The sequence below is a fragment of the Amphiura filiformis genome, chromosome 2 (assembly GCF_039555335.1).
Source record: "Amphiura filiformis chromosome 2, Afil_fr2py, whole genome shotgun sequence".
In the NCBI taxonomy this organism is placed as follows: domain Eukaryota; kingdom Metazoa; phylum Echinodermata; class Ophiuroidea; order Amphilepidida; family Amphiuridae; genus Amphiura; species Amphiura filiformis.
The window spans coordinates 42,770,055-42,793,104 of record NC_092629.1 but is presented as its reverse complement, the minus strand read 5'-3'; the positions used below and the strand labels follow the sequence as shown (position 1 = coordinate 42,793,104).

The following is a 23,050-nucleotide window of genomic DNA, read 5'->3' as shown; positions in this document are numbered from 1 at the left end:
CATATATCAGGTGATTTTGTGCATGATCATTCATGGGATTTGTTAATAAACATTTTACATTGCTAATACTGTTGTATCTCAAATAATATTCGTATTTGCTCTGTGTGGTAGTATTCGACATACTCCTAAACAACTTTTTCATGTTTAAACCAATGTTGAAAACAGTTAGGGTCTATGATGCGACATTCAATCAAGTCAGGTAGCGAAAGATCTTGAATATTTAAGCCCTGCCGTTGTCTAGATATTTATCGTCATACTATTGTATTAGAGAAGGGGATTGCCGGTTGATAAGTTGTCATTTTCAGATGAGCGACTTCAAAGCTGTCGACCATAATTAGTCATTATTGTGTCATACGAGTGTACATAAATCATGTTTAAGTTAAAGTAATACTAAAAAGAAGCTAGTCTTAGTGTTAAAATTGTTAACATTGATTGTGGTACACCATTTGATTTGAAAATCTCGACTCATAAGATTCCGCAGCATTTGAAATATTTCAATCGTGATTTTAATAGGCTGATATAAACCCGGTACTCAATTTACATTTACTACACAGGCCAAAGATTCCACAAACTTTCTACTGAGGCTTTTTAACAACTTGATTTCTAGTAAAATGTTAACTATTTTGGTGGTCAAATCATATAAAATTGAAGTGTGTAGTGATACTACTGGCAGGCCTTCCACAGAAAACCTTTTCATTTCACAAGGATCCACAACATGCTCATCTATCAGGGGCACAGTTCTTTAAACCCCAATACATTTGTACATTCATTGAATGACCTTTGAAGATTTGGGTACAAAAACTCATACTCTGCAATTTGAGGTCAAATTTTGCACTATGGTTATGTAATTGAGGTTATTGGACTAAGCCTTTGGGATGAGGCTCTTGTCGTCCATAGTGAAAATTGAACTCGTAATCAACACCCAAAGCTCATGCCAGTTGGCTGTAAGAGAACCCCCTCTTCAGTCCCTCTCGGAGCACTCGGAAATTAGCGTTAACTACCTTTGATTTGTAGCCTACCATCTGGGCCAACAACATGAGTACATTGCCATTTTGTCCCTATTTTAAATATATCTTTAACTGGCTGCATGGATGATCCCCTGTCTTGCACCAGCTTGTTTTAATGTAAGTTATTCTATGGGGGGAAGGGTCGATTACGTGGTGAACCACTGGAAAGCAGCCAAGGTAAATCCGTGCCAACAAGATCAAATTCCTCTGGAGCTGGTAGATAATAAGCCTACCGGGCTGATGAGAAAACAGCTGGAGATTTGATGCAGAAAGTTCCTCGTTAATTACCCGATTACAGAGTCTTGTCAGTTTTTCAAGTCGGTGCAAATTAAATCATAAAGTTGTCCTTATTGTGTAAGCCTATGCATGGAACTCCGTGGAGTGTCCCATTTCACATCAACGGTAGTAGCATTGATTAAGTTTAATCAACGCTTGTTTGGGGTGTGGGGTAAGATTGATTCCATCACTTTGGCGGGCCTCTCAACAGTTGTAGAGTAATACCACACCTGTATACCGATACGCTTTGTAAAATTAGATTTAACTTTGTTGTTGTATTGGAATCAAAAGAAATAAGTTTGTCTCACAAATGGAAAAAAAAGACTGTCCAGACTCAGTACACCGGTCGATCTTACCGTTTCCGATGTTGATTAAGATACTTCTTGCATCGATCCCGAGATGCGGAAAAACCAATAGTCATTTTGTCCCACATAAATGAATAAATAACAAAAAAAACCCGATCCCCCGGTGGACTCACCCAAAAGGAGACGCCACACCATATGATCGCCCCGTATCCTCCTTGGTCTCCGACTGACACAGACGTGCCTATCGATTGTTCATAGCACTGTGTATCAATTTCTCGACCAAGGCGAGATATACGGTTGTAGTTTCACACCTTAGGTAAAACCAAACCGGTATTGTTCGGCTGAGGATAGTTTTGACGGCATTTTCTGGCAAAAAAGTGACAAAAAACGATCCAAAACTTAGCTACATATCGTGCCTCCGCTTTGTATACGGGACACACGAGCAATTCAAAATGGCCGCTGTTGGCGCCATTCATTTTGTTTCCCACGTAAAACAACCATTGCAGCCTGTAAGTTACAATAGATGTTTGTACATACACATTGTATTTCATGTACGGTAGGTTATTGTTGCTATGTTAGGGTGATTACTCTATCGTTATGTCTTCATTACCGTCCGATAAGACGAGTTAATCAGATATTCATACGGTGGGGATTGGTAGGGACCCGTCTGACATTTAGTAATAAAGTTAGCCAGTCCTTACTTTACCACTAACGTTAGCGACCAGCCTCCGTGCTCAGGTTTGCTTACTGGGCTTGAGTCGCGTGTTGGGGGGGTAGTGCCCCCTCCCTTTCTCCTCGCTTACCTCGGCCCTGTCGGGCTTGCCCTTCCCTGGTGACGGAACGGGACCCACACCCGCTCTGTTCACCCACAGGGAGTGCTCACGATCTTCTAGATGTCTTTCTTTTGCTTAGGACTCTCCGAGTTCCAGCTTGACGATTGGGATAGGCTCCATCATCGCCATAAGGCGAAGAAGAAATCTACCAAGGGCACTGGTAAGGTCGACACGGTGGATTCTGCTGTGACAGCCCCTATGGGTCATGGCAGGTCTGCTTAAGGGGCTCCGGTCCCCGGACAAGCAGGCGGTTCCTTCGGGACTGCTAAGCGCGTCCAAAGGCTCAGCAGCCAGCGAAAGCACTGACTATACGTCCGGAGCAAAGTAGCAGGCAGCAGAGCGGTAACCACCAGCGAAAACCCTAGCGGGTTTTGCAGCAGGAGGATACCAGTCGACACGGTAGATTCTGCTGTGACAGCCCCTATGGGTCATGGCAGGTCTGCTTAAGGGGCTCCGGTCCCGGACAAGCAGGCGGTTCCTTCGAGGACTGCTAAGCGCGTCCAAAGGCTCAGCAGCCAGCGAAAGCACTGACTATACGTCCGGAGCAAAGTAGCAGGCAGCAGAGCGGTAACCACCAGCGAAAACCCTAGCGGGTTTTGTAGCAGGAGGATACCAGTCCTCTAGCCAAAAATCCTCACGGGTTTTTAGCAGGAGGACACCCGCCTGTTGCAGGCATATCTCACGGGCTCAAACAGCCACAGTAGTAGCCAGCGACGGGCAGCATGCAAGGGTACCCGGCTTGCCTGGGTTGAACCCTAGCATGCATGGGTTCAGCAGAGACGCTACCGCGGCGAACGCTGTGGGTGTAGTCTTAGCAGAACCAACGGGGGTTGTCACACGGCAGCGTTCCATGGCGGGACCGCCGAGTGATACCCTGGGCCCTAGAATAGCTGCTGGCTGTCCACAGGGACTGGCTGGCGATTATTCAGGGGTTGGGCTCGCAGTCTCTCACGGGACAGCGACCCAGGTGCATTCGGTGGCAGCTACAAAGCCGAGCTACGGCTTGACTTCAGTGGTAGCCGCTATGCACCCGCCCATAGCTGCCGTGAGTGGTCCGCCACACACAGCGACCTTGGGCGAAGCTCTAGAGGGTACAGTAAGTAGCTTGAACAGCCTAGCTGATCAACAACCCACTTATGTCCTCGAGAGCCAGCGGAGCGTGGGTGATCCATTATCGCAATGGGTCAATTACCCTCTCTTGATCGATCACTGTCAAATCAACAGGGCATAGCTCCATTGATTGACGCTGCCTATTCAGGTGGCGAGGTGATTGATCGGGGGTATGCACCCTCAGCTACCCGTGGTACTAGGCAAGCTCCCTCTAGCCAAGGGACAGCCGGTATAGCGGGGTACCCATACACACGGCTTGCTCCCCTTGCGGGGAACGCAGTGAGGCATGGGTACAGTGGTTCACAGCCGGGAGCCCTCACGGGCACCTACGCTGGAACCACGCATACAGCGGTACACAGCCGGAACCCTCACGGTACCCATGCTAGTACCCGCGCGGCCGGTACACGCCAGCACACAGCTTGATCCCCAACAGGGAACGCAGTGTGGCGAGGGTACAGCGGTCCACAGTTGGGAGCCCTCAAGGGTACCCACGCTGATACCGCACCGGTACCGCAGCACCGCTTTAGTCGCCACAGTCTCTGTGGCAACAAGGGGGAGGCGTGCTGGTACTGCAGTACCATGGGGTTACCCTGGTGGCGGATCCTTTCAGGGTCAGCTGCCGGCTGGGTATGCCCCGTGGTACCCGCCGCAGGGTGTTTCTTCCACGGCCTAGCACCGTGGCAAGTGTCGCCAGCGATGGCCACGCAGTACCAACATCAGCTGTTGACCAGGCCAGCCGGCATGGGGCTAACCCAGATCTTGATCAGGGTAGGCCCTGTGCTGCTAGCGCTAGGACGACGGCTGCGAGAGCATGCGGACCCAGTGGTGCCATGGCGGATACCTCAGGGTCTTGCGGGAGTACTCCCTCTTCTGCTGGCAGGTAGTCGGCGAGCCACACAGTGGTTATGCCTTCTTACCCGCTTTCAGATGCCCGTCCTCAGTTACCGTCATCATCGGAGCATGATACGGATACTGTGGGCGAGGGAAAGGAGTCGGAAGCTGAGTCCGGTAGTGACATCACTACAATCTCCTTCCCCCACTGCCCCGCGAGGGGAGCAACAGCACTGATCTTCCTCCGGACACCCCCTAAGGGGGGAGTCCATGGAGGAGGACCAGGGATCCTTTCAGTAGGATGCTCAGCTGCTGCTTCCTCACAGGGGCGCCTGCACTCTCATTCCCGGCAAACCTCACGGGTAGATATCGTGGGGCTGTCGAGCTCAGTAGAGCTATGACGCCGCGTGCTTGCACGCTTCCTCTGCGTGTAACGCGGGAGGACCACGGGACCTACCTGAGGGGATCCGAGAGGGACCCAGATGTCGTCAAGCGTATCACGCTCAGACAACATCTGAGCTCTTCCGCGAGGTGAGCCTATTAGCGGTGCTAACAGCTAGCCTCAACGAGAGCTCCATGGGCCTAGCCCATAGGGTGTCCACTCAGCGCCGGGGTGGGGCCTGCCACTCCAATCGCTCAACGCGATGGAAAGGCAGGGTCCTTTTTCTCTTTGGATGCTTCTGCGCCACGGTGGAGGACCGTGCAAAGAAGCTACCAACGGAGCACTCTGAAGAAGTCGGAAACTGCCCTTACCATGGGTAGGAGCTCCGACTTCAGCAGGCCGTGCACCACCAACAGTACCCGAGCCCACTACCTCTGTAGCACCCATTTCTGGGAGGCGCAAGGGTAGCACAGGAACAGCTGGCAAGCCCCGAAGTAGAGCAAGCGCTTCCAAGGGAAGCTAGGCAGAGCATTCCTGGGGGGCTCAGCGGTTTTTCCCCGGGGGGATCTCCCAGTCGACGACCGCTTATGGCTTTCACCCAGAGGTGGGAAACCATCTCTTTGAGTGCCTGGGTATGGTCAGTGGTGAGTGGGGGTTACAGACTGGCAACCCAGTCTCCCCACATTCGTCTGCACATTTCAGAGGTCCACAGTAGTGCCGCCAGACGGCCCCCAGCGTCGGGCACTACTGACAGGGATCACACAGCTTCTCACGAAGCGGGCGATTGTCCCGGTCTACCCCCGTTCTGGGTGATCTTGGAGCCATTGGCTCCAAGGAAGACCGGCGACGGAGCCCCATCCGAACCGCAGGCTGTTGAACACGCTCTTCGGGCCCAAGAGGTTCAGAATGGGGACTCTCGCCTCGGTGCTAGCCTGCCCCATCAGGGGCATGGGAACAGCATCGCTAGATCTCTCGGACGCCTATCTGCATATGCCAATCGCCTCTCAAGATCGGAGGCATCTGCGCTTCTAGGTACAGGATCAAAATTACCAGTTTTGATACCGGCCATCCGGCCTGTCCATCTCTCCCAGGGTGTTTAACACTCTTGGTCAGAGCGGTGGCAGCGTATCTGAAGCACAGGGGTGTCAACATCAGTTGCTACCTGGACGTTTGGCTCATATACGGACGCACTCCACTGAAGACTACTACGGGTCTCATGGGGTTGATAGTCCGTAGGGTGCGGGACCCTGGATTTTTTGATCAGCTCAAAAAGTCCAGCGTGGTCCCGACGCAGACACCACTATTTGTAGGGGCCCAGATCACCCTCACGGAGGGGTTCGCGGTGCTCTCACCCGAGCGGGTGACGAACATGGTGCGGTGTGCCTGACTCTTGGCCGAGTCTCGGGCAAAACCCGCTGTGGCATGGATGAAGGTGGTAGGCCTAATGGCCAGTATGGTAGACCTCGTACCGCACTGCCGTTTCTCTACGTTAGGGCTTACCCAACTACACCTTCTAGCCTGCTTGCAGGCCCAGTCGTCACCAATATCCTCGCGGTTCCGTTGTCGGAGATCGCGCGAGAGGAACTCTGGTGGTGGACCCATCAGCCCAATTTGACCCAGGGTGTCAGGTTTCCTGCACCCCGGTATGTCACGTAGTGACGACCATAGCGTCAAAAGCGGGGCTGGGGGTCCACATCCACGGAGACTCCGTCTCGGGCCTATGGGGGCCATAGAGACAGAGTTTCACATCAACCTCCCTCGCCACGAGGAGGTGATCGTGGAATCACATACCGTTGTCCTGACGGATAACACAACCGTGGTAGCCTACCCCAACAGACAAGGGGACTCCGGGCCACCACGATTGAGCCTGCATGCACGACACCTGATAGGGTGGTGCAAGTTCAGGCAGATTACGATGAGAGCGATACACATCGCTGGGCGTCACCAGCATCCTCGCGCACAATCTGTCACGAGGAAGGGTGTCGGGACCAGCAGAATGGTCCCTTGCTCCGCAGGTCGCTCAGACGATCTTCAAGGGATGTACCACCCTCGAAAGATCTGTTCGCATCTCATCGCAATCATCCACTGCCGGTGTACTGCTCAAGGGTCGCGGACCCCAAGCATTCACCGTGGACGCTCTGTCCATAGACTGGGGAGGGATGACAGCTTATGCAGTCCCTCCGATCTCACTACTCATGAGGGTGGTGGCCAAGATCGGGTGGGAAGACTGCATTTTCATTCTGCTAGCGGCAAGGCCGCTGGCACTCCCCGAGGTACCAGATCTACTCCGGATGCCCGGAGCGGAGGTATCCAGTCTATCACTAGAGCACCTGCAGTTAGCTGCATGGCCCTTACCAGGGAACGCGCAGCGGAGGGATACTTTTCATCAGAAGCTGTTTTTCTCATCGCCGGGCTAGACGGAAGTCTACCTCCGTGCGTATAGCCAGAGTCTGGCTCCATACTACGCTTGGTGCAATGAGACAAATAGCTCTCCCGCTAGAGCCTCTGTGCTGCTAGTTCGGAGTTTCTGACAGAAAAGTTCCAAGCAAGACTTCAGCGGGCCACTGGGGCCAGCTATAAGTCAGCTGTCCTCTCCATTCACCGAGGTTTCGAGGCGGGTCGACCATCATAACCGATGGTTACCTTATTAGTCTCACGCCTCGACGGTATGTTCAACGCAGTGTCTACCAAAAGGAAAGTGATCCTCCTAAGGGATCCCAACACAGTCTTAGATTACTTTAAGGGTCACCTTTTGACCTTCCGTCAAAAGCGGCGCTTAAATACGTAACTCTCAAGATGGCTTTCCGGTTTGGCGTTGGCTTCGTGACGGCGGTGCTGAGTTGCACACGGTCTCGAGGTTAGCTTCCGTGTTCACAAACACTGGGCGACACTGTTTCGGGCGCTCTGTTCTCGTGACTCACGAACGGGCGCGGTGCATACCGACATTCGTCCCTCTCCAATCCCCAGGGTTGGGCAAGGTTCGCTGAAGCCAAAGATAGGCTGGGGTGTCCGATAAGGCGCTGCAGCACTATTTCTTCCGAACACAAGCCTTGCGAGGGACTCACGACCGCATTCATCACCCTTACAGAGCCTTTCGGTCCAGCCGCTGTCGCAATGGCTGGTCCAGGTGTTGGTGGGGTCCGGGGATCGCGGGTTTCGCGTCCCACGACCCACTCGACACGAGCTATCTCATCATCTTGGGTATACCGCTCGGTTGTCCCTTGAGGAGATCTAGCAGGCGGTGTCCCGAAGCCACCTTCGCCCTTCTCTACGATACTTCCGTTTACGTTAGTAATCAGAGACGGGCGGGAGGTTTACCGGGACATTGTTCGGCGATCATAATACGGTGGTGTACGGTACCAGGTTTTCAGACTATACAGAATACTCAGCATGGTAAGAACCAGTGTCGCTATTCTTAACCACCAAACTTATTAAGTAAGGAGGTTTATGTCTGTGATCGCGTGGTCCTTTTGTTTTCCCGACCGTTGGGGAAAATATTTCTGACCTCGCGAGAACCATCGCTACCGCTCCCGATCCCTGATCAGATGCTGACCAATCTTGTACCTCCATCCGTCGGTTACTTGCTAGATCGATCTTTCAGATGTTGATGCAAGAAGTATCTTAATCAACATCGGAAGCGGTAAGATCGACCGGTGTACTGAGTCTAGTCCCAAACAAAAATGTTTGGTAGACTCATAACCGTGCGATCTTACCTTTCCGATGTTGATTATCCCGACCCGCCACCCCTACAAGTTTGGTCCGGTAGGGGATCCCAAGTCGGATAAGGGATTTATCATATGGTGTGACGTCACCTTTTGGGTGAGTCCACCGGGGATCGGGTTTTTTTTGTTATTTATTCATTTATGTGGGACAAAATGACTATTGGTTTTTCCGCATCTCGGGATCGATGCAAGAAGTATCTTAATCAACATCGGAAAGGAAAGATCGCACAGGTTATGAGACTACCAAACATAATTGTTTGGGACTATTTATGGGGTTATTAAATGATTGGATTTTAGGCTCGGGGGAGTTATTATGTGATGATCATGTTTGATTGAAGTTTTGTTGGTGTTCCAGAATTGAAAAATAAGTATATCTTGGCGGGAGAATTGTGTCCATTTATGGCGAGATGACATCTATGCAAGGATCGTGTTTTGTCTAGAGTTATGGGAGGTATGAGTCAATATGAAAGACTCAAATCAGGTCTTTTTCCAAATTTTAAGTGGCTTCATTCTGTTGCTTTGGATGTTGGGTTTTGAAGAATTGACAAATTACACATGTCTGTATTGTATTTTGATTTAAAAACAAAAACTTGTTTCCTCCATAATAAACATTATTGATAATAATGACAATAGTAATGATTTATTTATTTATTGATTGATTATTTTAACCAAATTGCCTAGTTTGATCAAAGTAAAAATGAGCGCAACATATTATAATGTTTGAATTTAAAATTTGAATTAGCAGTAGGAGAAATAACTGTTGGAAAGTGTTTTTACCTTGTTCACTTGTTTAAATTAATGGGTTATTCCAGTTGAAAATCCATATACCCCCTTTGGAAGACATGATCTTAATCTCCCACACAGAGTGACCCATTCAGGTAACCTGATTTGAAATTCACACTCCCTGTGTGGAAGATTAAGGACAATGTGTGTGGATTTCAACTGGAATAGCCCAACATGCCTCATACTTTGGTCAGAGTAGGTTAAGCTACCTACAAAGTGCAGTGACTTATGTTTTTCCTGTTTCTTTTTTATCTTGCAGATGAGAGTACAACAGACCAATTGGAATTAACCGAAGAAATTATACTAACCAGTCACCATGGCTACAGCAGCCGAACATCTCATGCTTGATAATATCGTGAAGAAGGCCCTCGATTCTAACAACGATAATCTAGGGATGGATCCCACCATGCCTGGCAGCAATGGCATCGACAAGAACAACGGCAACTGTCCGTCAACAACGAACAAGCACCTTGCGAATAACTGCAATATGGCAGTGTCCGAACCCACCGGCAAATCCAACATGGACGTCAAGTTGAATGGCGACATGGAAGAGAACAACGAAGATGGTGCTGCGACAGACGACGGGACTTCCCCTAAGGAGGTGTCGTGCGGCAAGTGTCAAATGAAATTTACCAGTCTACAGCGGTATATGGAACACAGTTGCACGGCAATGCCTTTGATACTGTCCAATCACGTTGAAGGGGAGGAGCCCTTCAGCGGCGATGAAAGTGAACTTAGTGATATAGAAAACTTTGAGGGCGACATTGTGTATAACCCAGATGGGTCTGCGTTTCTCGTCGATAATAAAAACTCGAATCAGGGGCCAAAAGATGGACCAAATGCCGAAACAAAGGCTGTTAAAGACAATGTACCGTCCGTGTTTCCCCGAATTGTGAATTCGTTACACATACCTGCATATATGACAGGACTAGCACCATTTGGAATGGGCATGCAGGGACATTATACCACCCCAATCGTGCACAGTTTTCGTGTATACGATGTGAGATCGGGGAAATCGGAAACGCAAGGCGACGGCAACGATAAAGACAGTAAACCCAGTGCAAAATTAGAGCTGGAGCAGCGAGGTAGTGGTGACGGCAGTGGTGGCAAACCAATTCTTATGTGTTTTCTCTGCAAACTTTCATTTGGATTTTCAAAATCCTTCATTGCTCATGCCAGTAACGAGCATAAAATGTCTTTAAACGAGGACGAGAAGAAGATCATGGCGCGCAAAGCGCAATCTGCCATTATACAGGGTCTCGGGAAAGAAAAGAACCCGCTTATATCATTTTTGGAGCCAAGCGCAGCTAAACCTCAAAGCACATCACTAGCAAATGTAAAACCTCCTAACAATTTTTTGCCATCTGTGTACACGTCGTCTTCACTCCCTACATCGGTTAGTTATATGCTCCCATCTACCATCAGTACTAGTGCACCCCCAACTACCAGTCATACTACTACCTCGGAAGCTTTGCAGATACAAAGGCAGGGCAGCAGCAGCAACACACAAAACCTCACAACAGCATCATCTCGCAGCAGCATGGGTGGGAATCACGCTTCTTCACCGGAGATAACCAACATCATGGCTGCCAAGCAGTCTAATATTAGTAACAGTACTGAGACAGCGACAGCTAACGCTAATCATCACAACAACGATTCGGCTAAGGATGAGGGTAAAAGCAACGGACCAAGACACGCAGTAGAAAAATCTGAGCCCATGAGCTCAAACCATAGAACTGAAATAACTTCCCCAGTGGACCACCAGACACACAGTAAGCCTGCCCTCAGATTGGAGACAAAAGACTCTAAACGATTAGCTGAAGAGGGCAGCGCCCTCATAGATGGTATTGAAGCTAGGATACAGCATGCATTAAATCAGGATAGTGAACATGATAAAGACGATAGTAATCTATCAGTAGCTGATTCAAAAGATAGAGTGCTACCTTCGGCTAGTCCATTTCTTGACGAAAGATCTCGAGGAACACCATGTTCGGTGTCCTCTCAAGATGGTGTTACACAAGATAGCATCAGTGCTAGTCATCCTGGACTTAGCTACGACGACCATCACCACCACCACCATAATCATGCACGTCATAGCAGCAGTGTAGAATGCCCAAAGTGTGACATGGTTTTAGGTTCATCACGATCTCTAGGAGGTCACATGACCATGATGCATTCGAGGAACTCGTGCAAGACTTTGAAGTGTCCCAAATGTAACTGGCATTACAAGTACCAGCAAACATTGGAAGCACATATGAAGGAAAAGCACCCAGATAATGAGAACAAATGCGTTTATTGCGAGACCAACCAGCCCCACCCGAGGCTATCACGTGGCGAGACGTACACCTGCGGCTACAAACCGTACCGCTGCGAAGTTTGTAACTATTCCACCACGACGAAAGGTAATCTGAGTATCCACATGCAGTCGGATAAACATCTGAACAATGTGCAAGAGTTACAAAATGGCGGTGAGCATCTGTTTATGCAGACTAAAATGCCGCATCACCACAGCCACCCGAGTCATGCACACCATGCATCCCACGGATCGCACACATCCCACGGATCGCACACATCTCACGGATCGCACACATCCCACGATGACACAGCCAAATCTAAACCAAAGCATACGTGGCGATGCGATGTGTGTGATTACGAAACCAACGTGGCACGCAATCTACGTATTCACATGACCAGCGAGAAACACATCCATAACATGATGGCTATACAGCAGAATGTCTCCCAAATGCAGCAGGAGATGCAGACCAACTTGGCTAATTACCAAGCCGAGGAGCCCATGTACATGTACCTAGCTCAAAACATGCTGCCTATGATGGCTGCCGGTGGGGCATCAACTCCGGAAGGAATGGAGATGTCCATGATGGCCAACTACCAATATGATCCCGTTACATATGCTGCACTGATGGGTAATATGGCGATGGGGATGACGGCGGATCAAGACAATCAAGACCAGCCTACAGGACCTGAAGATCCGGCGTTCAACGAACCATTACGGTTATACCAATGCTCAGTTTGTAATAAATTCAGTACCGATGATCTGGAGGAGCTTCAAGATCATGTCCATCACCGAGATCGTAGCCAGCCAAACGAACAGCTATGGAGACTAGTCTTGGGCGATGTACAACAATGTGCTCTATGTAATTACACGACGCAGGTCAAGGCGAATTTCCAGTTGCATATGAAAACCGATAAACATCAACAAAAACTGCAGCTGTTCAATCACATCAGAGAGGGCGGTAAACAGAATGAGTGGCGACTCAAGTATATGAATGTTGGCAATCCGATCCAGGTACGCTGCAATGCATGCGATTACTACACATACAGTGTTGACAAGCTACAGTCCCATGCTCATCCTGGCAATTACCGGCACGAAACCAGTTTGAAGTTGTTCCGACATCTGCAGAAGATTAACATTACTGTGAACGTCGAATCGAGACGATACCGATGTCCCCTATGTAATTACACCACAAAGGCTAAACTGAACTTGATTCAACATGTGCAATCTCTACAACATATAAAGAACGAAGAAAGAATGTTGTTGAAGAGATCTGCGCCAGAAGCGCCCTCAACTTCGTCCGAACCCGCTGCAGCATCAGAAGGTGCATTGGATCTATCCAAGAAGGACAAACCCTCACCACCGATTCGAGGGACAAGATCACCAGAGATGAAAATAGAAGGAGGTGAAATTCCAGCCAAGAAAAACAGAGTAGCAGAACCAAGTGCTGCTGCTGCTGTCGGCAGAGTTAAACTAGAAACAGCACGAAGCCCGAACACAACGCAAATTTTTACCTGCCCTTATTGCAAATATAGCAGTATAGACCAGCAAAGGATCACAGCACATGTAATGTCACAACACAGTATTAAACCTCAGCCGATTTTACGATGCCCGCTATGCCAAGAAGTCTGCACCAATAAGATCAACTTAGAGGTCCATCTAATGGAGATACATAGTGTAAGCCGAGATTGTATTCAAGGGTTAATGATGAACGTAGATTCGAACCCGAAACCGGAATTCTCTCCCATGTTGCCAGGAGGCATTCCAGGGGTGACCGCCGCAGCCAGCCAGCTACAAGCCAGCGCAGCAGCTGTTCCACCGACATACATGACTTCTAATCCAGCAATGGAAGCCCTTGCACAAGCCGGTATGAAAAGTCCCAACTCTGCTTTGGAAGCGGCCTCAGCAGCCTCCCTTCAGAGCGCAGAGGCTATTAATACCGATGTAGCTGACCAAGCTCGAGATTCACCAGCAAGTGATATAGATAGCAACGACTTGTACCGATGCCAAAAATGCCATCAAAATTTTGGGAATATCGACCTACTGTACAGTCACCAGAACAAGGTGTGTCCACTGATGGAGCAGGATACACCAGGTGGCCCAGGGTTTCTATGTTGGAAGAAGGGCTGCAACCAGTACTTCAAAACTGCTTCAGCACTTCAGATGCACTTTAAAGAGATTCATGCAAAGCGACAGCAGACATCAGTATCCGACCGACATCTGTACAAATTCAGATGCACACAATGCAGCTTGGCGTACAAGACCGAGGAGAAACTGCACAATCACATGCAGTATCATTTCTTACGGGCCGCTACTAAATGCCCAATCTGTCAGCGCTCTTTCCGATCCATTTCGGCACTTGAGGGCCACATTGAGAGTAATCACCAAGGGTTTAGCAAAACTGAACTTCTGCAGCTGTATAATCCAACCGTACCAAATGGCGATATACCAGGAATAGCACCGTTTATCGCACCGAAAGAAGAGCGGTCATCAGAGACGCCAGAGATTGAAGGTTCTGAAGCAGACAGTCAATTTTCCAATGATTTAGCTGACGGAGGGAATGATACAAGTGCTGATGATGATGATGAATCGTCTCAGGATTTTAACGTCCCGGATGAAGCTTCGTACTTAGATCCAAATAATAAGTACAAATGTCACCGCTGTCGAGTTGGTTTCTTGAAACAACCGGACCTGAGTAGTCACAACAAGTCATTGCAGCATCGTAAAGGCGACAAATCCAACCAAGCTTTTTCTCTGCAGAAATACTGGGATCCGAACCGACCGTACAAATGCGATGTCTGCAAAGAAAGTTTCACTCAGAAGAATATACTACTGGTACATTACAATTCTGTATCGCATCTCCACAAGTTGAAGCAAAGTTTGAGTGAAACTTCAGAACAAGATGCCAGCTCGGACCAAGGTGACAACAAACCGTACAAGTGTACTCTGTGTAAAGTGTCGTATAGTCAAGCAGCGACACTAGACACACACATGCGGTCTGTGCTTCACCAGAGTCGTGCAGCTAAGCACGAAAGCTCCACATCAGCTGCCGCCCCTGACAACAAAGAAGGCGGCGAGGATCGCGAACGAGACAGGTCCACCACCGAGCAGAGCATAATCAATACCATCATTGAAAACGGACTGGCAGGGAATCCCACATCAGCCCAGCAGTTGCTAACTCAAGCCATGCAAGCGCAAGAAGCTCAAGTAGCCCAGTATCAGCAAATGCAGTTGCAGCAGTTACAGCAGCTACAATTACAGCAATTACAGCAGGCTCATCTACAGCATCATTCTCAGTTACAGCAAGCCCAGGCCTACCTTCAACAGCAGGCATCAAGTGGACATATGGATCTGAATTCAGCGTTACAAATGGAGCTAGCTTTGGCACAACTGGCTGGATATCCCATGCATATGATGTACCCAAATCAAATGTCAACTGCACCTCCCAATGTATTTGCTTGTAATCAATGTGCATCAGTGTTTGTAAGTCAAGAAGCACTTACCCAGCACCAACAGACTTCATGCGGTGCAACAAAAGCTGAAGCACAAGCCCAAGCAGCCGCTGCTCAACAGGCAGAAACTGATCCAAGTAGTGATCCATCTCAAGCGAGGCCACAGAGCGATCCGCAGCAACAGCCACCTCAGTCTGAGAGCCCACCAACACCAATCTCTCCATCCACTATACAAAAACCGATGATGACTGAAGGGTCGAAACGAATCAGGAAATCGCAAGTCCAAAGAAAATTACTGGAAGGTTATGGCTATGATCTGGTACAGCAGTTTAATGAGTCCAGACAAGGCCTTCCTGCGAGCATAGCAGCTGAGGATAAGTACCAATGTGCGCATTGTCGGAGACAGTTCAGCAGCATCTTTGTCTACAAAGCTCACTTAGAAGAGATCCACAAGAAGGTATTACCAAACGAAGAAATTGAGAAATATTCAAAGAAGTTTATGGATATCCTAATAGCAGCTGCAAATGAGGAGAGCGATAGCGATAAGGGTGAAGAAGAGATGGAACAGGACAAATCTGAGAGTGAACGAGAGATAGAACCTAAGAAAGAAGTCGAGGAGAAAGAACTAGAAATGGCTCCAAAGAGTGAAACACCAATGTCTTCAGTGAGTAACGATGATACACAATCCAACACATCAACGGCAGCACAGATGACAGCATCCCAGATTCTTCAGCAAGCGCAGCTTGGAAGTGCGCTTGCAAGTACTCCACCTGTACCTACGTCCTCTTCTTCACAAGTGATGCCACCTCCTCCATCGCCACAGATGTTTATGGCCAATCCATTCCCATTTGCCATGATGCAGGGTTCAGCTATGCAGGGGTATCCAAGTGTACCTGTTCATCCAATGCAGGCTTCAGTAGCAGGAGCACATACCCCCAACATCCCCGCTATGCAGGCCGTGCAGTACATAGATCCAAACTACATGCAGAAATCCAATAAACGTGCACGCACCCGCATCAGCGATGATCAGCTCAAAATCCTCAGAGCTTACTTTAACATCAATAACTCGCCAACGGAAGAACAGATTACAGAAATGTCGGATAAATCTGGTCTTCCCCAGAAAGTCATCAAACACTGGTTCCGTAACACTCTGTTTAAGGAGAGACAACGTAATAAAGATTCACCATATAACTTTAACAATCCTCCAACCACTTCATTGCTAGATGCAAAGAAAGAACCAAGCGAGGGCATGATTGTGTCAGATGAAAAAGGAGCCACAGTTGCTGCAACGGCCGCAGCGGCAGCGGCGGCAGCAGCAGCAGCTCAAGCAGCCATACCTCCAATAGATCCAATTCAGAAGATCAAAATGAACCGAAGACTCCAAGCACAACACCGCCTCCACAGAGCAGCGGTAGTAAGTTGTACCCTCATGAGCCATCAAGAAATGCCTCCACGCCAACCACATCATCCAGTGCAACACCACCACCAAAGATTCCACAACTTGCACCTGCTGAGACTGCAGAAGAAATCATCAAAGTTGCAGAGCTAAAGGCTAGAGAGGCACGCGCTCGTTGGGAAGGAAAAACCAGTCTTGGTTCAAGGGAAGTGGATCAGATAGTACGCGCTGCTGAAGAGAATGCGCAAAAGGCACGCGAGGCATGGGAGGTGAAGAATCAGTTGAGAAGACCCGCCGCTGTCGAGAGCCCAAATTCTCGCGAGAAGAAAGCTCAAGATGTTGCCGATCAAATTGCTGCAAAATTGGCCATTCCTCGGCCAGAAGTAGTTGCAAAATTGGAAGAGAAACCTGAAAACAAGCCAGAAGTGAAGTTTGAAAGTAGAAATAGCAGCGAGCCTGCACCATCAACAGCAACAAGTGCATCATCGTTGGAAACCAAAATCAAAGCAAGTATACCACCGCCTATCTGTACAACAGTGGCAGCACCAACCACACCAACAACTTCATCACCTACTACCCCTACCTCAGCTTCTGGTATGTCTGATTTCTCCTCACCGTTGATGTCACCGATTTCTCCTATCCCAGGATCTCAAAACTCTGGCAGCAGCCGACGCTCAGGACGGACAAGATTTACCGATTACCAAATCAAGGTATTGCAGGAGTTCTTCGAGAACAATGCCTATCCAAAGGATGATGATTTGGACCACCTATCACGCATGCTCAATCTCAGCCCAAGGGTTATCGTAGTATGGTTTCAAAATGCCCGCCAGAAAGCTCGCAAGATCTTTGAAAACCAGCCTCTGAGAGATACTGAAATAGACAACACAGGGAGCACACGGTATAAGAGAACTCCAGGATTGAACTACCAATGCAACAAATGTCTTCTGGTATTCCAGAGATTTTATGAGCTTATACGTCACCAAAAACAACACTGTTTTAAAGATGATGAAAGCTTGCAGAATAGCTCTCAAATCAGTCCACCTTTACGTGTAGGCTCTGAGAGCAGTCAAGGGTCATCCACTAGACCAGCCTCGGAGAGCAGCACAAGTAGCAAAGAGGAAAAAACAGTTAAGACAGAACCGGAAGCGAAATCCGATAAACCGGGAAGTCATCGTGAAGATGGTCCGGTGGTTCATTATCAATGCGAGCAGTGTAGTTTGGTCTTTCCTCACTTCAAACAATGGCAAGAGCATCAGCAGGTTCATATGATGAGCATGGGTATGTTTGGCTCGTACATGTCGCCGCAGCAAATGCAGTCGCCATACAACATGATGTATATGCCATACGAAGCCATGAATGGTATGACGCAAGAACAGTATCTACAATACATGAAAGCTGCAACAGGACAGACTCCGCCAGAAGCCTCACCGTCCAAAGACAGAACATTGTCTGAAGCAAGTGATGATACAGCCATTTCAGCATCAGAAAGCTCAGACCCTCAAGATCCTTCAAAAGACAAGCGTCTACGGACTACAATCTCGCCTGCTCAACTAGACATTTTGTATGCAAAATACCAAGAAGATAGTAATCCCACCAGGCGTATGCTCGATATGATCTCAAAAGAAGTAGGCTTGAAGAAACGAGTTGTCCAAGTTTGGTTCCAGAACACTCGTGCACGAGAACGAAAAGGCCAATTCCGTCTCTCTGCACCGAACCAGACAAGAAAATGTCCATTTTGTCGGGCTCTCTTTAAAGCCAGGACTGCCCTGGAAGCTCATATCAAGATGAGGCATTTTGATCAACAGTTGACTCCGGGCCAGCTAGAGGCCATCTTGTCCCAACCTCCAACTCTAGGAGGTGGGGATTTCCCTCCGTCTTCTCCAGATCCATTTGCAAAACCATTTGCAGATCATGGTTTGCTGGGAAAGAGACCAGAAGAGTGGGTTTATGACGATAATAGCAGAGAGAGTTTTGTAAGTCAGGAAGGAAGATCCCAAGAGCTATTGGCCGAGAGTCCTCCTAAGCATAGGTGGTTAGAAAGCAGAGATGTCCAATTCAAACCACAGCTTGACAGAGATGGTGCACAATCGCCAGAAAAATCTAAAGTATCACCAGAAAAATCTACCAGTAGTCAAGAAGGCAGGAGCCTGGCTGAGAATAATAATGTACATGAAAGTGGCAGTAGTGGGGATGTCCGTGATAAGGTGCCATCTCGAGATGGTAGCGACTTGTCTCCACAGCCAGGCGAAGGGAGTGAAGAGGTGGTGAATTCTGTGTCAAGGGATTCAGATATGATGTCACCAACGAGTAGTACGATGGGGGATGATACTTTTGAGACTACCTTATCTGAAGCTGGTTCCATGGGTCCCAGTGAAGACTCAAATTTAGATGATGTCGAGAGGAGGAGAGAAGCCAATAAACGATATCGTACACAGATGAACCAAGTGCAGCTCAAAGTTCTGAAGCACTGCTTCACCGATTACCGCACGCCAACAATGCACGAGTGCGAGTTGCTAGGGCAGGAAATCGGTCTGCCCAAACGAGTCATCCAGGTGTGGTTTCAAAATGCACGCGCCAAAGACAAGAAGACAAAATGCAATGTCACCAAACACTTTGGCATGATCGGCAGTGGTGGCTCCGATGGGGGACCAGAAAAGTGTGGACTCTGTAATGTGAAGTACTCCATGACGATGTCCGTACGTGACCACGTCTTCACCGAGGTTCATATTCACAACGTGAAAAAGCATATTAACCGAAATATCGAGAAAGAGACTGGAGAGACGAGCAGTTTGGTTTTACCAGTCGCACCCACTGACGGACAACCGCAGACCACACAAAATCCAGAGGCAGCCGTAGCGTCACAAGCACCAACGTCAGAACAACTACAGCAAGCTATGCTCCAACAGAGTATGTTGAATCCAGCAATGGCAGCACAAATGCATGCTTTACAGGCCATGGGAGCACACATGCTGCCTCCACAAGTGGCAGCTATGATGCCTAATGCATCGGCAGGTAAACCAACAGAAGGCGAGAAACCAAAAAAAGACAAGAAAGAAAAGGGCACACCTGAAGAAGAAGCCCAGAGAGCTGCACAAGCCCAACATGCAGCGATGACTGGACAGATGTCGCATCAAGATGCAGCGTTGATGCAGTATCTATATGGTGGCATGGCTCCGTATTATGCCCAGATGCAGATGATGTATCCAATGTATGCAATGGGACAAGAGGCGATGTATGCCTACGACCCAGCTCTACAAGGGTCAGTTCCACCATGACGTACTACAAGCCTACGCGGGCGGCTAATCCACACGCAGCTGCCCAACTTCAGGGACTTGGCGCCAAGCCTGGGACTAAAACATCGGCTTCTCCGTCTCCTAAGCCGAGCAGTTCATCAACAACCAAACCTAATTCTGCAGTAAGAGCCAGTAAAGACAAATTCATTCTGTGGCCAAATTCATCGGCAAATCGCTATTTGTGCAGAAAATGCTGAACGCGATGTATTCACAGACCGCGACTCTGTTACCTCTCACCAGCTTTCTTCCTGTTACCTCGGACAAGTTGTGAACATTGATGAAACGGTAGAGAAATTGCCCACAAATCGTTTCCTGTGTCAGGTCTGTCCCCGCGAGGCGTTAATTACCGAAGAAGATGTACATAGACATTTGCAAACTCCGAATCATGAGAAAAAAGCAGCAAGACATCGAGCATTGTCCTCCGCTAGCAGCAGTAGCAGAAGTAGCAAGCCAAGTACCGAGTCCTCATCGTCTGACAAGTCAACATAATGAACAGTAACCATGGTAACATGCGCTAGTTTTGTCCTTATCAACAATCACTATGAGCCAAAATAGCCTCAGTCCAGTTGACACAGTTCCATGACCTCCATTCAAAAAACTCATCTCAAAAGTTGACCTCAAGTTGTAGAGTATAATTTTTTGTACCCGAAATATTCAGAGGTCATTAAATGAGTGTGCAAGCATATTGGGGTCAAGGAACTGTTTCCTGGCACCTGAGGTTGTTAAAGATCCTAGTGAGTCCTTGGTTGACTTCATGTTACATGGACAGCAGAATTTACGAAGAAAACTGGGATTTGCAGAAGGGGATATTTCTTGTATGATTTTGAAAGTTAACTATATGGGTTGTGAAGTGGTCTGTTATACTATTCCAGTTTAAATCCATACACCCCCTATTGAAAACATCAAAATCTCCCACACAGGGAGTGTGAATTTCAAATAGGATTACCTGATTGGGTGATTCCATTTGAAATTTGAAATTTTCCATGGGGTGTAATGTATGTATTTCAACTGGAATAGCCCATTTTGCCAGCACAAAAAGATCCCACTTATGACCTGGGTCATGCTCAGGAGCCAGGTGGGCCAAGTTGTAAACCCAACATACTGATCAATAGAATAGACCCACTTTTATTTCTGGGCCTAATATGTGGTCCACGTTAACAATCTGTGGTTAATTTTCAAAATCTAAATCTCATTTATAAACTTGCAGCTGTATAATGGACCAACCTGTAAACCTTCATTTTAATGATCAGAAAGAGACTTAACAGTAGATGTAATTAATATAATAACTGCATCATTTCTTATTACTTGGTTAAGGGGCTATTCCAGTTGAAATCCATACACCCCCTGTAGAAGACATGACCTTCATATCCCACACAGTGGGGTTACCATAGGGTCTAGATTGGGAGTGTGTATGGATTTCAACTGAATATAACCCCATATGTTCATGAATATGTGCACCATCAACATCAAAAGACGGTTCTTGTATATTAACATGCAGTGTTATGCAGAAAATCAAACTGGTTCATTTTGATGCATTGTTTTGCATGTTGCATGAAATAAATTCAATCCAAAAGTGACAATACATTGTCCCATCCACTGACATTTTTTGCAATATTCATAACTAAGTATATATGTTATGAATTTAAAATATGCACAAATTCATCACACATAACCAGTGAATAAGATTTGATATAATTATAAGTTGTTATTTAAGCTAAAAATTCTATTTTTGTTACCAATTTGATCCACCCGTACCAAACTGTACCGTCGTATTCTTTGTGTCTTGATATCTCTTCACAATAACTTGACCAATGGGCTATATCAGTTGAAAACCATACACACCCAATATGATCTTCCACACAGGGAGTGTGATTTTCAAATGGGATTATACCTGAATGGGGTGACTCTATTTAAAATCTACACCCTCTGTATGGGAGATTAAGACTGTGTATTCCACAGGGTGTGGCTTTCAACTGGAATATCCCAAAACAAACCAATTTTAGTGTATTGCTTTACCAAAGTATAGAAAGTAAACTAGAGCTGCTGTGTCTCAAGCAGAAGAAGAAGATTTGGCCTGTTCACAATGTATTACGTGGTTGCACCACCTAATATAAACACTGATCCATATAACTCAAAAGAGTTTTAAATCTCAATCTTGAAACATTTTTGGAAAGTATGTTGCTTGATTACTTTGAATGCTTCAGACACTTGGAATGATGGTACACAGTCAGGTCCCTATATAGGTCATACATGGAATACCCATAGGGCACCCATGGTGGTTTTCATTGTACAAGAGGAACATAGCTTTGTATGCAGGTTTTTAAGGGTACCAAATGTTCAGGGTGCTTTTATTTTTGTAAGGTTATATACTTGCCAATTAGGCCATTTATAGTCGGTATTGAGCCTTTGTATGGTCATCTCAAAACAAGATTCAATCCGCAAAGTCAGTGCATATGCTTTGAAAAATGTGTCATGGTGCGTTGCTAGGAAAAATAAATGCACTTGCGCATGTGTTTGCAGGGAGAACCTTGTTTTGGTAGCAAGATGGCAAATCTGTGGAAATGGTCAATATACTGTGAGACTGTATAAATCTATTTCAACCTCACCCCAGTGCCATAGTTCTCCAACCAGTATTTATGTGTGGAAAAAAGTTAGTATTGTATGAGGTACACCGCTTCATAATTTCAGTTGAACTTGAGGCTTGCACATGTAAGCGTGAAGGTACAAAGTATTGTGAAATGGCACTGGGGTTTGGATTGTCTTTGATATTATCATGTATATGTAGATCAGGGTAATGATAAACACTGAACACATAGGCAGTACTATGCTGCAGGGTATTCACACGATGCAAGGTAATCTAGATCAATGCAGATCTGAATTGGTCCTACATGCATTCACTTGAGGTAAAATCAGTAAATCCACATTAATGCATCCCTAATCCAGATCATGCAATTATAGATTAATCCCATGAGAAATACCTGCTGATTGGCCAAAAAGCAACATTGTTAGAATAATTTCATCACACAAAAAAATTGGGGTGAATTATTTGCAAAGCTCCATTCTGATTGGTGATTAAAGTGAATATATCATGTAATTGACCAATCAGTGGCAATGTTAGAATCTGTATTATTGTGTGAATATCTTCTGATTGTGCTCAGTAATAGTCTAAGAAGTAACATGGTCATGAACAAAAGTACAAGATTCTTTCTGTTGCTTTTTACGAGGATGTATCATATAAGTTGATAATATGTGTAGCATATTACAAACTTCTTGCATCATGTGACAAGCAATGGAGGATTCTCCATAACGCTTTTGATTTTTGTTTTTATTCAAAATGAATGAGGACAAGTTACGAATGTTCTATGAA

The 23,050-nt window shown here is 47.2% G+C and overlaps 1 protein-coding gene across 1 annotated transcript in view; it reads left to right on the top strand.

Moving 5' to 3' along the window:
* Positions 1-22,674, top strand: part of LOC140146245 (zinc finger homeobox protein 3-like) — a 155,565-nt gene extending 132,891 nt beyond the window's left edge. Inside the window, 4 exon segments of the mRNA XM_072168027.1 lie at positions 9,509-16,236; positions 17,016-19,665; positions 19,668-19,877; positions 19,879-22,674. Of these exon segments, the coding sequence (XP_072024128.1) occupies positions 9,566-16,236; positions 17,016-19,665; positions 19,668-19,877; positions 19,879-20,172 (9,825 nt within the window). The 5' untranslated portion in view covers positions 9,509-9,565 and the 3' untranslated portion in view covers positions 20,173-22,674.
* Positions 22,675-23,050: the final 376 nt, after the last annotated feature.